This window comes from Pseudophryne corroboree, chromosome 1, assembly GCF_028390025.1.
Source record: "Pseudophryne corroboree isolate aPseCor3 chromosome 1, aPseCor3.hap2, whole genome shotgun sequence".
NCBI lineage: Eukaryota > Metazoa > Chordata > Amphibia > Anura > Myobatrachidae > Pseudophryne > Pseudophryne corroboree.
In genome coordinates, this window is record NC_086444.1 from 85,498,685 (window position 1) to 85,512,696 (window position 14,012).

The 14,012-nt window shown below is 43.8% G+C and overlaps 1 protein-coding gene across 1 annotated transcript in view; it reads left to right on the forward strand.

Moving 5' to 3' along the window:
- The first annotated feature begins 1,080 nt into the window (after nucleotides 1–1,080).
- Nucleotides 1,081–14,012, forward strand: part of EGFLAM (EGF like, fibronectin type III and laminin G domains) — a 354,680-nt gene continuing 341,748 nt past the window's right edge. The window contains exon 1 of the mRNA XM_063961208.1: nucleotides 1,081–1,294. Within this exon, the coding sequence (XP_063817278.1) occupies nucleotides 1,186–1,294 (109 nt within the window). The 5' untranslated portion in view covers nucleotides 1,081–1,185. The remainder of the gene's footprint in view (nucleotides 1,295–14,012) is intronic.

Here is a 14,012-nt window from a genome sequence, read left to right on the forward strand (position 1 = left end):
CTCAGCCCGTTTCGTTCCTGGTTTGACGTCACAAACACCCCCTGCGTTCGGCCAGCCACTCCCTCGTTTCTCCAGACACTCCCGCGTTTTATTCTGGCACGCCTGCGTTTTTCCGCACACTCCCAGAAAACGGTCAGTTTCCGCCCAGAAACACCCACTTCCTGTCAATCACACTCTGATCACTTCAACGATGAAAATTCTTCGTTCGGACGTGAGTAAATCTACTAAGGTTTGTGCTAAAATACTTAGCGCATGCGTACTGCGTACCATGCGCATGCGCATTTTTCACCTTAATCACTCCGTTGCGAAAATCGGCAACAAGCGAACAACTCGGAATGACCCCCAAAGGCCGCCTGCGGAATAGAGAACAGAAAAGTTATTCCTGGTGAAACTGTCTCCTGAGCTGAATCACCTAGATGGGGGGATAGTGTGGTTATTATGTGGTTATTAAGGGGTTACATTCCTGAGCGTTCAATAACATCAGCAGCAGTTATATGTATTTCCTGAGCCATCAAAGCAGCAGATCCCTGGAATGTATGAAGAACATCTAAATGATCTGCACTCTGCAGTATGGAGGGGAGACCCTCACACCTTGCCCATCAGCGCTATGGAGGAGAAGAGACAGGGGGTCCTGTGCCCCCAGAGTGTGCCCACATGTAGGGGCATCATGTCTGCGCTCTAATCCCTATGTGCTTCTATATTAGGCTGAGTGGCTGGAGCAAACTCAGACCTCCATCTGGGAGATAATTCTCATTTATCTGCTTATCTCTGCTCACTTACAGCCACCGGCTGCCTTCTATGCTGCTGGAAGGGGTTTCAGAGGAAGAGATTAGGAGGACACAATAGCAGGACAGTTGAAGTTCTTTTAGAAAGGGGGGGGGGGGGGGGGGGACTTGTGAATTTTGGATGTAAAGGGGGGGGGGGGGGGTCGGCTCTCAGAAGAGACTCACGTTGTAAATTGCTTTCCTGTGCTGTTTGTAAGTGCTGTACTCAGTGTGTGAGCCCCTCCTAGGCTGCTGCTGCCTCCCCCTCCCACACGTGCAAAAACCCACTGGGTTCCAGACCATCCTCTCCCACTACTGTCTGACTCTTCTGGATGAGAGAGGCTGGGGACAAGCAACAACACATACTGTAAATAATTATTGTCCCCATACCATTTCTTTTTGCACGTTGATTTGATAGCAGATGGATTTGCACAGCCATCCCTCCTGGTTCCGTTTACTGCTTCTGCTGAGTATTTGCATTGGAATTACTTTGTGCTCCAAGAAGATTACTACTACCCCTAGGAGACAAGGTAATGACTACTTCTCTATAACGTCAGACCCCCCTAAGAGGATCTCCCTGCAGACTGCCTGTATATATGTAACTATTAGGGAGAAGTGATCGCAAACTGTAGAACTTTGGCGTCATTTGCATGCATTGTCTGCTGTTAGAGAGAAGTTTATGTAAAGTCTGGGCTGCTCCTTGCAGGCAGCACAGGGCATCTGTGGTTAATCAGGGGCTCCAAGCACCATTGCCTCAGAGTCCCATGTTAAACCTAGAATGAAACCTACTGTAGCAAAAAGATGGTCCTATTAAAAAGCCTTTGTCTGGAAATGTGCCTTGTATTTCCACGGACCTGGTTTCCTGTGTTAGATGAGAAGGGAGTGCAGTAGAGATCCTGTATTGTCAGTTTTATGTTCTACTTATATGCAGCTGTTTTATGTTTGTTTCACTCTTTTGTAGCTGTTGTTTCGCAACATTGTTTAACGTTGCAACAAACATTTTCTCCCACACTTATCAATAACAGCATTCAACTGTAAAACTTCACACTGGGGGGTCATTCACATCTATTCATCCTTCTGTAAATATTTGTAAATATTTCCTGGTTTGTTTTGTTTTTGGTTAATGTTGTAAATATATAAATGTAAATATTTACTCTCAGAATTATATACTGTTCCAATCATTTAGCAACAATGAATGGGTATTTACCTGCCTTTTGTTCTGTTGACAGCTGAATATATTTCACCCACCAGCTATATTCATCCAGATATGCTGTAGTTGGAATGTAGTGGGGTGATGTTAATCTGACCAGGGGAAGTGCAGTTACAGCACATAAAATAGGGATTAAAAGTGAATAAGTTTAATAAGGGGTGTTTGCACTAATTGTCCATTGTCAATTGTAAGATATTGTGACTAATGCCAGGAGGGCAATTCATTCCCAGTACAGTGAGGGGGAAGGGCAGGATGTCCTATAAACCATTTCTCTACAGATTAAATGAACCTTCCTTGTGATTGGTTAAATCAGGGGAACTAACACAATAATTGACTGTGATCCACGTATAGGAGTCTGGGTCATCACTGTGAGTCTGGTTTGGTGACTGGAGTTCTAGATTTTATACTAGGCTACTATATGTTTAATATTACAGGGAGACAGTACAGGATTTAAATGTGGTGGTATAATGTAAAAGATGTAGAATAGATAGATAGATAGATAGATAGATAGATAGATAGATAGATAGATAGATAGATAGATAGATAGATACTTATACATTGTAATATATTTAAAGAATGCCTGGATTGTTTTAGGTACTATGTATGATATGGGCATATTCTAAGAACAAGGGTTACATGAAAATTATAATTCCCTATATGTCAAAATCGGTTTACTCCTGAGGATAGCAGCCATTCATTTTGCAACAAAATAAATTTAAAAAAAAAATAACATTGTCAAGGTTTTACTTAGATCTTGGTGTTTTGGTCAGGCTAGAATTTGGAGCTTTTGTTTACGAATTGGGAAGTTGATTTATGTTAGAAATTCTATAGAACTATATAGCATGCCGAGAGTTTGATTGTAAGACATAGACAGCAATGATATATGAAGTTTAGATTGTGCTGTGTGTATGAATACTGCCCTAGAATAATCTACAATATTGGTGGTCATTCCGAGTTGATCGCTCGCTAGCAGTTTTTAGCAGCCGTGCAAACGCTATGCCTCCTCCCACTGGGAGTGTATTTTAGCTTAGCAGAAGTGCGAACAAAAGGATCGCAGAGCGGCGGCATGATTATTTTGTGCAATTTTAGAGTAGCTCAATACCTACTCAGCTCTTGCGATCACTTCAGACTGTTCAGTTCCTGTTTTGACGTCACAAATACGCCCTGCGTTCTCCCAACGTCGTCTGCGTTTTTCCAGGCACGCCTGCGTTTTTTCGACCACTCCCTGACACCTAGAAACGCCCACTTCATGTCAATCACTCTGTGGCCAGCAGTGCGACTGAAAAGCTTCGCTAGACCTTGTGTGAAACGACATAATTTGTAGTAATATTAATTCGCACGTGCGCATTGCTCCGCATACCATGCGCAGAAGTGACCTTTTTTGCCTCATCTCTGCACAGCGAACGAATGCAGCTAGCGATCAACTCGGAATGACCACCATTGTCCAGTAGAGTAAAGAGGATGCTGTTCACAAGGGGTATTGCATTTTTCACTTATCTATTTCCTATATTTTTGGCTAATAGCTCTTGACTTGCAAGATTTTTCCTTGAAGGCATTGTCAGTTTCTACTAATGGGTTATAGCAGATGTAAGCCAGTCAGTCATGTGCCAATCCTGCCATTTGGTATAAGTGCCAAATAACAAGATCAGTGTCCAATTCAGCTGGTTAAACATGGGAGGGCAAACTGATCAAGAGACAGTCCTGGGTGCACAGGAGGAGCAGCCAAATCTTTTCCAGACAGGTCTTGCTAGTGCAGTCTTCAGCCACTTTTCCAACGCTTCTGATATGGATCCAATCACCAATTAGTGTGAGGTCTTGTAACAAAGTAACAAATGTAATCCTATTCTATTGTAGCTAATCATGTACTTGTCATCATTTGTATGTTAGTGTATATTTCACAACTCCTGTCATCAATATACCGATCAGAATTCATGTCAGGAACCAGCACCTAGTACTTTCTTACTGGGTCTTGTCTTGAAATGAGGTCATGGGGCGATCGGCCTCTGCAATGGTCTCACTGCTTTCTCCGTCCACCATGATCTCCTCTCTTGCCCGCTCTCTCCTGGTGATTGTGGTTCTCCCCACGGGCACTTCTGCTTTTGTAAATTTGCACCTGACAGCCGGTGCCAAATTCAGGCACTGCCTATTTAAAGTCTCCTCAGTGCACCATCTGATGCCAGAGTATTACTGTAGTCCTCATTCTTTGGCTCCAGCAGTCTGGTCATCGTGCCTGGTCCTACCTATACCCACCATTTCCTGTACCATTTATGTACCTGTGCCCCTGACCTCCACCTGTACTACCATTTATGTACCTGCATCCCCGACCTTCACCTGTACTACCATTTATGTACCTGTGCCCCTGACCTTCACCTGTACTACCATTTATGTACCTGTGCCCCTGACCTCCACCTGTACTACCATTTATGTACCTGTGCCCCTGACCTTCACCTGTACTACCATTTATGTACCTGTGCCCCTGACCTTCACCTGTACTACCATTTATGTACCTGTGCCCCTGACCTTCACCTGTACTACCATTTATGTACCTGTGCCCCTGACCTTCACCTGTACTACCATTTATGTACCTGTGCCCCTGACCTTCACCTGTACTACCATTTATGTACCTGTGCCCCTGACCTTCACCTGTACTACCATTTATGTACCTGTGCCCCTGACCTTCACCTGTACTACCATTTATGTACCTGTGACCCTGACCTTCACCTGTACTACCATTTATGTACCTGTGCCCCTGACCTCCACCTGTACTACCATTTATGTACCTGTGCCCCTGACCTTCACCTGTACTACCATTTATGTACCTGTGCCCCTGACCTCCACCTGTACTACCATTTATGTACCTGTGCCCCTGACCTTCACCTGTACTACCATTTATGTACCTGTGCCCCTGACCTCCAGCTGTACTACCATTTATGTACCTGTGCCCATGACCTCCACCTGTACTACCATTTATGTACCTGTGACCCTGACCTTCACCTGTACTAGCATTTATGTACCTGTGCCCCTGACCTCCACCTGTACTACCATTTATGTACCTGTGCCCCTGACCTCCACCTGTACTACCATTTATGTACCTGTGCCCCTGACCTCCACCTCTATTACAGTTTTTGTGTTGGTGACCCTACCTCCACCTGTACTACTGATTACGTGCCTCTACCCCTGACATCTACGAGTCCTAGTTTATGCCCCAGACCTCCTCATGTACTACCGCTTATGTACCTGCTTTTCTGACCCGTTTATATATCTCTTCCTCTGATTCTGTCTTCCCTCAATTATACTGTTTATGTATCTTCATCTGTGATTCTGACCTACACCTGTACTACTGTTTATACACCTTTAACTCTGACTCCAACCTGTAATACCGTTTATGTATAGGTGACCCTGACTTTTGCTATGGTGTGTCTAACTATTCTTTGGTATTCTAAATCTATACCATGCAGTGTTACCATCTATCCTCCCAGCTAATCAGGGTAAGGGGACTGTTACCTGCTGCAGGCTCCCAGCAGCAAGCCCCATAAAACAGTTCCTATTGAAGATCAAAGGCAGACACTACAGCTGACACTGCCAGAACCAACAACCCTAAACTGAACCCTTACAGCCAGCCTGCCTCATGAATACACCTTATTTATTATTTATATAGTGCATACAAATAATGGAGTGATTTACAAAGATCACTTAATAATTCACATCAGTCCCTGCACCAGCAGAGTTTACAATCCATACGTCCTACCAGACAAACACCAGGGTCTTTTCACCAAAACCAGTTTACCTGCCAGTATGGAGTGCGGGAGGAAACCAAGGCAGACAGACACTATGGGGACATACAAACTGCACACTGATAGGTTCCCAGTAGGAAACAAAACAATGACCCCATGGCTGTAAGGCATCCATGCTATCCACTGTGCCACTGGTCTGCACTTTGTTTCAATCTCTGAACTCAAATAGGAAGAGATGATGCATGCTTATATTTTGCAGCATGCTGTGATTATAGAACTGCAGCTATTACTAAAGTTGTCATTCTTATCGATTTATAAAGCTACAATATTTTTAGGAGCACTGTACAAAGCCGATAGAGGACATCGTAACAATGACATAAATTTTATGTTTACACAAACATTCTAAAAATAATCTTACATCCTGCTAAAAACAACCTGTACTCGTCCTCCTCTATCATACGCTGAAGACAACCGTCACTGGTTTCAAGGGGAGAGGAGATTATTTAACTGCCTTCTGCTTTGTGACGGTAAATATGAGATGTCAACATGTTGGCATCAAAACAATCGAAAGCTTTTGGTTATGAACAACAAAAGAAGTATTTGTGGCTCACATTCTAACATACAAATTCTCTTCTTTATAAACCCTTGCAAATATTTTCTGTCTAAAGGTACATAGGTACTGATATAATTGCCACTCGCAAAGAACACATATATTAAGAAGAAAGCTATATAACAGATCCCTTATGTATTTATTAACAGTTGTTTATGTACTATGGGGCCTATTCATGAAGCAGTGAAAAGAGTGGAGAAGTGAGCCAGTGGAGAAGTTGCCCCTGACAACCAATCAGCTGCTCTGTATAATTTTATAGAATGCACTTTATAAATGTCAACTCAACACTGATTGGTTGCCTTAGGCAACTTCTCCACTGGCTCACTTCTCCACTCTTGTCACTGCTTCATGAATAAACCCCTAAAACACATGCTGTATTATACACAGTGACTGATCTGGGAGGAAGGCGACGATCAGGGCATTTAATTGCCCCTATAACATATATTCTTTTCCTGGCAGAGTAGATAGGCTGTGCTGTGGACCCAGGAGGCTGCAACAGAAGTGATGGAACTATTAGGTGCAAGTGCCGCAAAGGTGGGGTGTCATGGGGGGGCCATCACTGATGAGGCTTAATGCTACGCTGCTTAAATGCAAGTTTGCCAATTTCCAAATGGAATTAGCTGCTGTAGCCTATAGGGTTTAGTCCGCAACAGTTACTGGGAGAGGGATCGGTATTAATATATTGTATGAGCTGATAATGTACTGTGGTATCTCTGCATCAAATATGGGGACTTATAGTTTAATGTCTTAGACATATTTATAAAACGTGGGTGCTGTGGATATAATGGTAGGCTGGTTGGATTCGCTTGGGTTTATAGGAGGTGGATAGTACCTATTTCTCTTCCAGAGTACCAGTATCTCAGTTTTTAGCCAAGCTGCAGGTAGTGAAAGCTGCAGTATAAGGAGAAGCTGGACTACTCTTACCCTGCTGTGGTCAGTGATGCAATAGGGCCCTGTGCTGGCCCTGCCCGCTAAACATTTTACATTGTGATGTCACACCTAGGGGTCAAAGCCACAAGCACCAGGAATTAGAGCACTGTCCAGAGTGTACTTAGGATGGTCTGGCCAGTTCTACAAGCTGCAACGTGCATGCAATCCTGGGAACCCTAGAAGCCAAATGCAGGACCCTGTGCCTTGGACAATGGGACCCCTTACACACCTCTAGTTATGGCTCTGGCTGCAGTGTCCAGAGGAGGAGGGTTCATACAGGGTCGGTTTTAGGGCTTGCAGCGCCCCGGGCGGGCAATAGGGGTGTGGCTTCATACAGGGGGCGTGGTCAGTTACGCCCCCCTGCACAGTAGTAGCGCCGCTGAAATGATGTGCGGTGCGCGATGACGTCATTGCGCACCACACAGCAAAGGTCCTCTCCACGAAAGGAAACTAGACGCTACGCATCTAGTTCCCTTCACAGCGGGGGGCAGCGGCAGCGGGGCAGAGCGGGCAGTGGGGGGCACAGCAGCAGCGGATCTTGCCATGGTGCGGCGCCCTCCGGAAGGTGGCGCCCCGGGCAAAAGTCCTGCTTGCCCGTGGCAAGATCCGCTACTGGGTTCATAGCCCCATGCTGCAGAACACAGCTCACACTGCAACTCCATGATATACTGTAGGTGGTCTGTGCATATTGCCTTTGATATCACCAATGGGAGTCACTAGGATTAGCACTTGTTGCCCCGGGGCCTCCACAAGCCTTAATCCGGCTCTGGCCATGTAGACTGGTTGATGGAACTGAGACGCTAGAGCTACTTTGACTGTGTACAGGATCGCAGTCTCAGGCAGTTACACATCCCCAAACCAGTTGCAACACGTCAGCGTTTTAATAGCAACCCCACTATCACTGCTCACAAATGATCCGTGACTGTCAATCACTTTGCGAATAAATCCATCGTCGCAAGTCCATCACAGCGCAACGCCGACACATGCGCACTGGCAAAAGAAGTCACTGCTGCGTCCAAAATCGACATTAAGTCCATCTATGAATAAGGCCCTATGTGTGGTGCTTTATAATGAAGTCTAATGTCAGATATTGGCAAGTCTACACTACTATATATAAATTATGTTAATATTTCTTTGGGAGAATAGAATAGCCAGTGTTCTATAGAGATTTGCACTGATCATCTTCCTTACAATAGGACCCTTTGAGATAGAACCCTCTCCCCTAATTCTGGCCATGAGGCATTGGTGCGTTCTCTGTAGCGGATAGTTCATTTCTGCAGTCATAAAGTTTGAAGAACAATTGAAAAGTCAGCGGAGTCAGCAGAGAGTTCATTCAGAGTCTCTCTATACAGAGACGTGTATTATATAGTGAATATGCAGCTGCCATTATGCCATTTGTGTTCTGTAATGTGTCTTACATATTGTACTTTTTTTCTGGTTTGTTTATGTGTTATATGGAAGCCTGGCTTATGTCCGCGACAGAGATTGTGTCTTTGTTTATATTCCCGCTTCACTCAATCACGGAGAGGTAATCACCTTTTGTATATACAAATGTCCTTACTTTTAAAAGGAAATCTAAATCTATAATGCAATTTACAATTATTTCTACATAACAAGAATTAATGTGACTGAATAATAAAAGTAATAACCCTAAACAACCATCATGCACACTAGTACAGCTAAAGCTATTAGTGAATCAGTTGCATAATTTCTTACATTGAGAGACAAGCAAAACTCTCGGTTTTCCAATTAGACAGAGAAATTAATTGAGAAGTTCAATCAAAACACTAGACCAGGCCAGAGGTAAGCAACGTGAGGCACTCTAGCTGCTGTGGAACTACACATCACAGCATGCCCTGTCACAGAGCCGGCAACAGAACTCTTGAGGCCCCATACAGTGGTATCTCTGGGGCCCCCTCCAGAGGCAAATGCGGGATTTACTTAGGGGGTTTTCTATGGGTGTGTATCTGTGAAGGTACATACTGTATAACATATATATATATATATATATATATATATATATGGGACGCAGTTAAAATGCTGGCTGTCGGGATCCCGGTGTTCGAGAGACTGACATGCCAGAATCCCGACAGCCGGTGAAATACCGACGAACAGAATCCGCAGCGTATTCCCACTCGGTTAGTTGCTCCACGCCACCAACCGAGTGGGAATATAACCTGTGGCGAGCGAAGCGAGCAACCAGGGCCACAGCGAGCCCGCAAGGGGTCTCGCCGCCTCGCTCCCGACAGACGGGGTGCCACTGTAGGTATACTGACAGCCGGCATCCCGTGTGCTGGTAAAACATACTGATATTATATATAATTATATATATATTATACATACATAGACATAAGACATATACATATATATATATATATATATATATATCAAACAAATACTCTCCTCCTGCGCTATTTTATAGGTATTAGATAAAGTGAGATAAGAAAGTTTCTTAAGAAGGGCAGCCTGTTTCACTGAGTTCCTTGTTAGACTGAACTAGGGGGGTCATTCCGAGTTGTTCGCTCGGTAAAAATCTTCGCATCGCAGCGATTTTCCGCTTAATGCGCATGCGCAATGTCCGCACTGCGACTGCGCCAAGTAAATTTGCTATGCAGTTAGGATTTTTACTCACGGCTTTTTCATCGTTCTGGCGATCGTAATGTGATTGACAGGAAATGGGTGTTACTGGGCGGAAACAGGCCGTTTTATGGGCGTGTGGGAAAAAACGCTACCGTTTCCGGAAAAAACGCAGGAGTGGCTGGAGAAACGGAGGAGTGTCTGGGCGAACGCTGGGTGTGTTTGTGACGTCAAACCAGGAACGCCAAGCACTGAACTGATCGCAGATGCCGAGTAAGTCTGAAGCTACTCAGAAACTGCTACGAGGTGTGTAATCGCAATATTGCGAATACATCGTTCGCAATTTTAAGATGCTAAGATTCACTCCCAGTAGGCGGCGGCTTAGCGTGTGTAAATCTGCTAAAACCCGCTTGCGAGCGAACAACTCGGAATGACCCCCTAGGTATAGAAATGTGGGAAAAAAGAGGAAATTGGCGCCCAGGGATCCTATGAGGAAGGATTTAAGATATTGCTTAAAAGTGTCTACATTCCTCCACAATTTCAGTGATGGATCATTATAAGAGAAATTACATCATAATGTCTATGTAACATGATGAACATGTCATTTTGTTTCTGTAAATTTTAATAAACTTTTATGAAGGAACAGTTCATGTTTTTGTTTTAAAATCAGTAATATTTGTGAAACCCATAGGATTCTGTACATTCTACGGGTTATACTAATCCCTGGGCGCCAATTTCCTCTTTTTTTCCCCCACATATATATATATATATATATATATATATGATGGAAGAAATGGTGGCACTCAGAAATAATTTAGACGACACAGCCGCTGGTTGGGTCGACGTTTCAGGGACACCTCCCTTTTATCAAGACACGTGTCTTGATAAAAGGGAGGTGTCCCTGAAAAGTCGACCCAACCAGCGGCTGTGTCGACTAAATTATTTCTGAGTGCCACCATTTCTTCCATCCTGTATGCTCTTTTGAGGGGTTGTGCACCGGAACAAGTTGGTTCGACCGTTCATATTGTGAGTGCCGGACATATTGTGTGTGTGTGTGTGTGTGTGTGTGTGTGTGTGTGTGTGTGTGTATATATATATATATACATACATACACACACACACACACACACACACACACACACACACACACACACACACACACATACCATACACGTTCATACATATACAAACACACATGATTACATACACAAATACACATACATCCCTGTACATACATAGTAGAGTAGTGGGAGGCAGGAGCAGAGTAGTGATTCTGTCTGGTGGGAGAGAGCTGCTGCGTTTGAGCATGCGCAGCCAGCAGCTCTCCCTGTACCTTCTCTATGCAGAGAGCTACGTACAGTAGCTCTCTGCTGCTGATGTACCTCCGTGGTCGCGATCGCGGCTTTTGCTGAGACGGAGATACTGCTGTCTCCGTCTCACTAATAAACATTTGGCTCATCAGGGGGGGTTTCCAGGTACTCGGAAACCCCGCCTGAGTGCGCTACTGCCCTCAGATGATATATATATGTGTATTTATTAATTAAAGTGCAACAGAATTTGCGCTATATAAGAAACTGTTAAAATATATATACATACACACCACAGTCTGCGTCTCCTTCTCTCATTCCTCCCACACACCCCACAGTCTGTCTCTCCCCAATGACTCCAAGCTGCATTCCCAGCTCATCCCAAAGCCCTGTATCCCCTCACCAATCCACTCTTACTCCGGAGAGAGACTCACCTGTGCTGCACTCCCCAAACCAGAACACCGCACAACAGACCCTAGCAGAAGAGGCTGGCGCAGGGCATGGGAATCCTGGCTAGCAGAGCTGCTGCCATGTCCCGTAACTGCCTGCAACAGATCAGAACCCGGAAGAGCAGATGCACACTCGCTCCGCACAGTCACTTTGAGCATATACTTGGGGCCCCTCTGGTGCTTGGGGCCCGGTACAGTTCTCCCCTTTGTACCCCACTGTCGCCGGCCCTGGTCCCACAGCAGCTGGAGTGCCGCACATGGCGTTCTGTTTGGGGCTGATTCTGAGGAGGGAGCAATGCAGACAAAGCAAGTTACTTTTTTCAAGTATATAAGTGAAAAGAGAAAATCAAATGGAGGAATAATAAGACTTAAGACATAAAGTGAGCATTTGGTGGAGGGAGACAAGTCAATTGCAGGTCACCTAAATAATTATTTTTGCTCAGTGTTTACTACAGAAGGAGAAGGGAAGGGGCCACAGTTAAGTTGCAAGGACTTTCATAAAAATAAGGTAGATGAAAGTATAGTTACAGAGGAGAAGGTCCTAATAAACTTTCAAAACTGAAAGTGGATAAATCAATGGGGCCAGATGGGATACACCCAAGGATACTAAAAGAGCTAAAAGATGTGCTGGTTACACCTTAAATAGAATTATTTAACCAGTCACTAAATACAGGTGCCATTCCAGGGGACTGGAAAAGAGCAAATGTAGTTCCACTGCGCAAAAGTGGAAGCAAGGAAGAAGCAAGTAACTACAGACCAGTAAGCCTTACATCAGTAGTAGGGAAAGTAATGGAAAAACTATTAAAAAAAGAGTTGTGGAATATCTTAAATCAAACAACTTACAGGATCCAAAACAGCATGGATTTACTGGTGGGACATCATGCTAAACAAATCATATTGACTTTTTTGACTCTGTGATGAAAATAATAGATCAAGGGGGAGCTGTAGATGTAGCATATCTAGACTTTAGTAAGGCATTTGACACTGTCCCACATCGCAAACTGCTAAATAAACTTGAAAGCATAGGGGTGGATTATAAAACAGTTAAATGGCTAAGAACCTGGTTCCAGGATAGGAAACAGACAGTTGTAGTAAATGGAGGGCAATCTATGGAGGGAAATTTTACTAGTGGAGTACCCCAGGAATCTGTACTTTGACCAGTTCTCTTTAATATCTTTGTTGGTGACATTGCAAATGGTATTAAAGGGAAAGTATGCCTTTTTGCAGATGATATAAAGATATGTAACAGGGTAGACACACCGGGAGGGGTAAAACAAATGATTGATGACCTAGGTAGGCTTGAGAAATGGTCAAGAAAGTGGCAACTACAGTTTAATGCTAACAAATGCAAAATCATGCACTTGGGTCTCAGAAACCCAAAGGCAAAATATAGTATCGAGGGTACTATAATGGAAACTACTGAGGAGGAAAGGGATTTAGGAGTCACTATTTCAAGTGACTTAAAGGCAGGAAAGCAATGCAACAAAGCAATGAGAAAGGCAAGTCAGATGCCACTGTATAGGTCATTGGTACGGCCCCATCTGGAATACTGTGTCCAATTCTGGAGACCATATCTCCAGAAGGATATAAATACATCAGAGAGTGTACAAAGAAGGGCAACTAAAATGGTGCATGGCCTACATCACAAAACTTACCCGGAAAGGCTAAAAGATCTTAACATGTATAGTTTGGAGGAGAGAAGGGAAAGGGGGGACATGATAGAAACTTTCAAATATACCAAGGGTCTTAACAAAGTTCAGGAGGGAAACATTCTTCAAAGGAAGAGAAGTATTAGAACTCGAGGACATACACTGAGACTGGAGGGAGGCAGGTTCTGTGGAAATTTTAAGAAAAATTACTTCACAAAAAGGGTAGTTGATAAGTGGAATAGCCTCCTATCAGAGGTGGTAGAGGCTAAGACTGTAGAGCAATTTAAACATGCTTGGGATAGGCATATAAATATCCTTACAAATAATTAAGGATCGAAAAGGGTTGAGATTGCCTAAAGGATGAAAAAAAGGGGCAGACTAGAAGGGCCAAGTGGTTCTTATCTGCCGTCAAATTCTATGTTTCTATATAACTTTGTATCTGGAAATAATCAAGTTGCAATGCAAGGGGAGGAAATACATTTATTGTTTTTGCATGCAGGGTAAATACTGGCTGCTTCTGCATGTAGCCGCCAAATGCTGGACGCCTTTATTTTGACACTGCAATTTAGATTTGGACCCAGCCCTGCGTCATTTATTAAAACATACAGAGTAATTGAAAATAGTTTGTATGTGGCTGGCACTGCTGTGTCTCTACTGGCAAGATGATCAAAGAAACAATACAATGTAATATGGATTTCTGAATGTAGCTTGGTCTCATAGGCGCAGATAGGGATTTTCATTAGGGATTTTTTTTTCTTTTATTTTGAAGAAGAAGATTAATC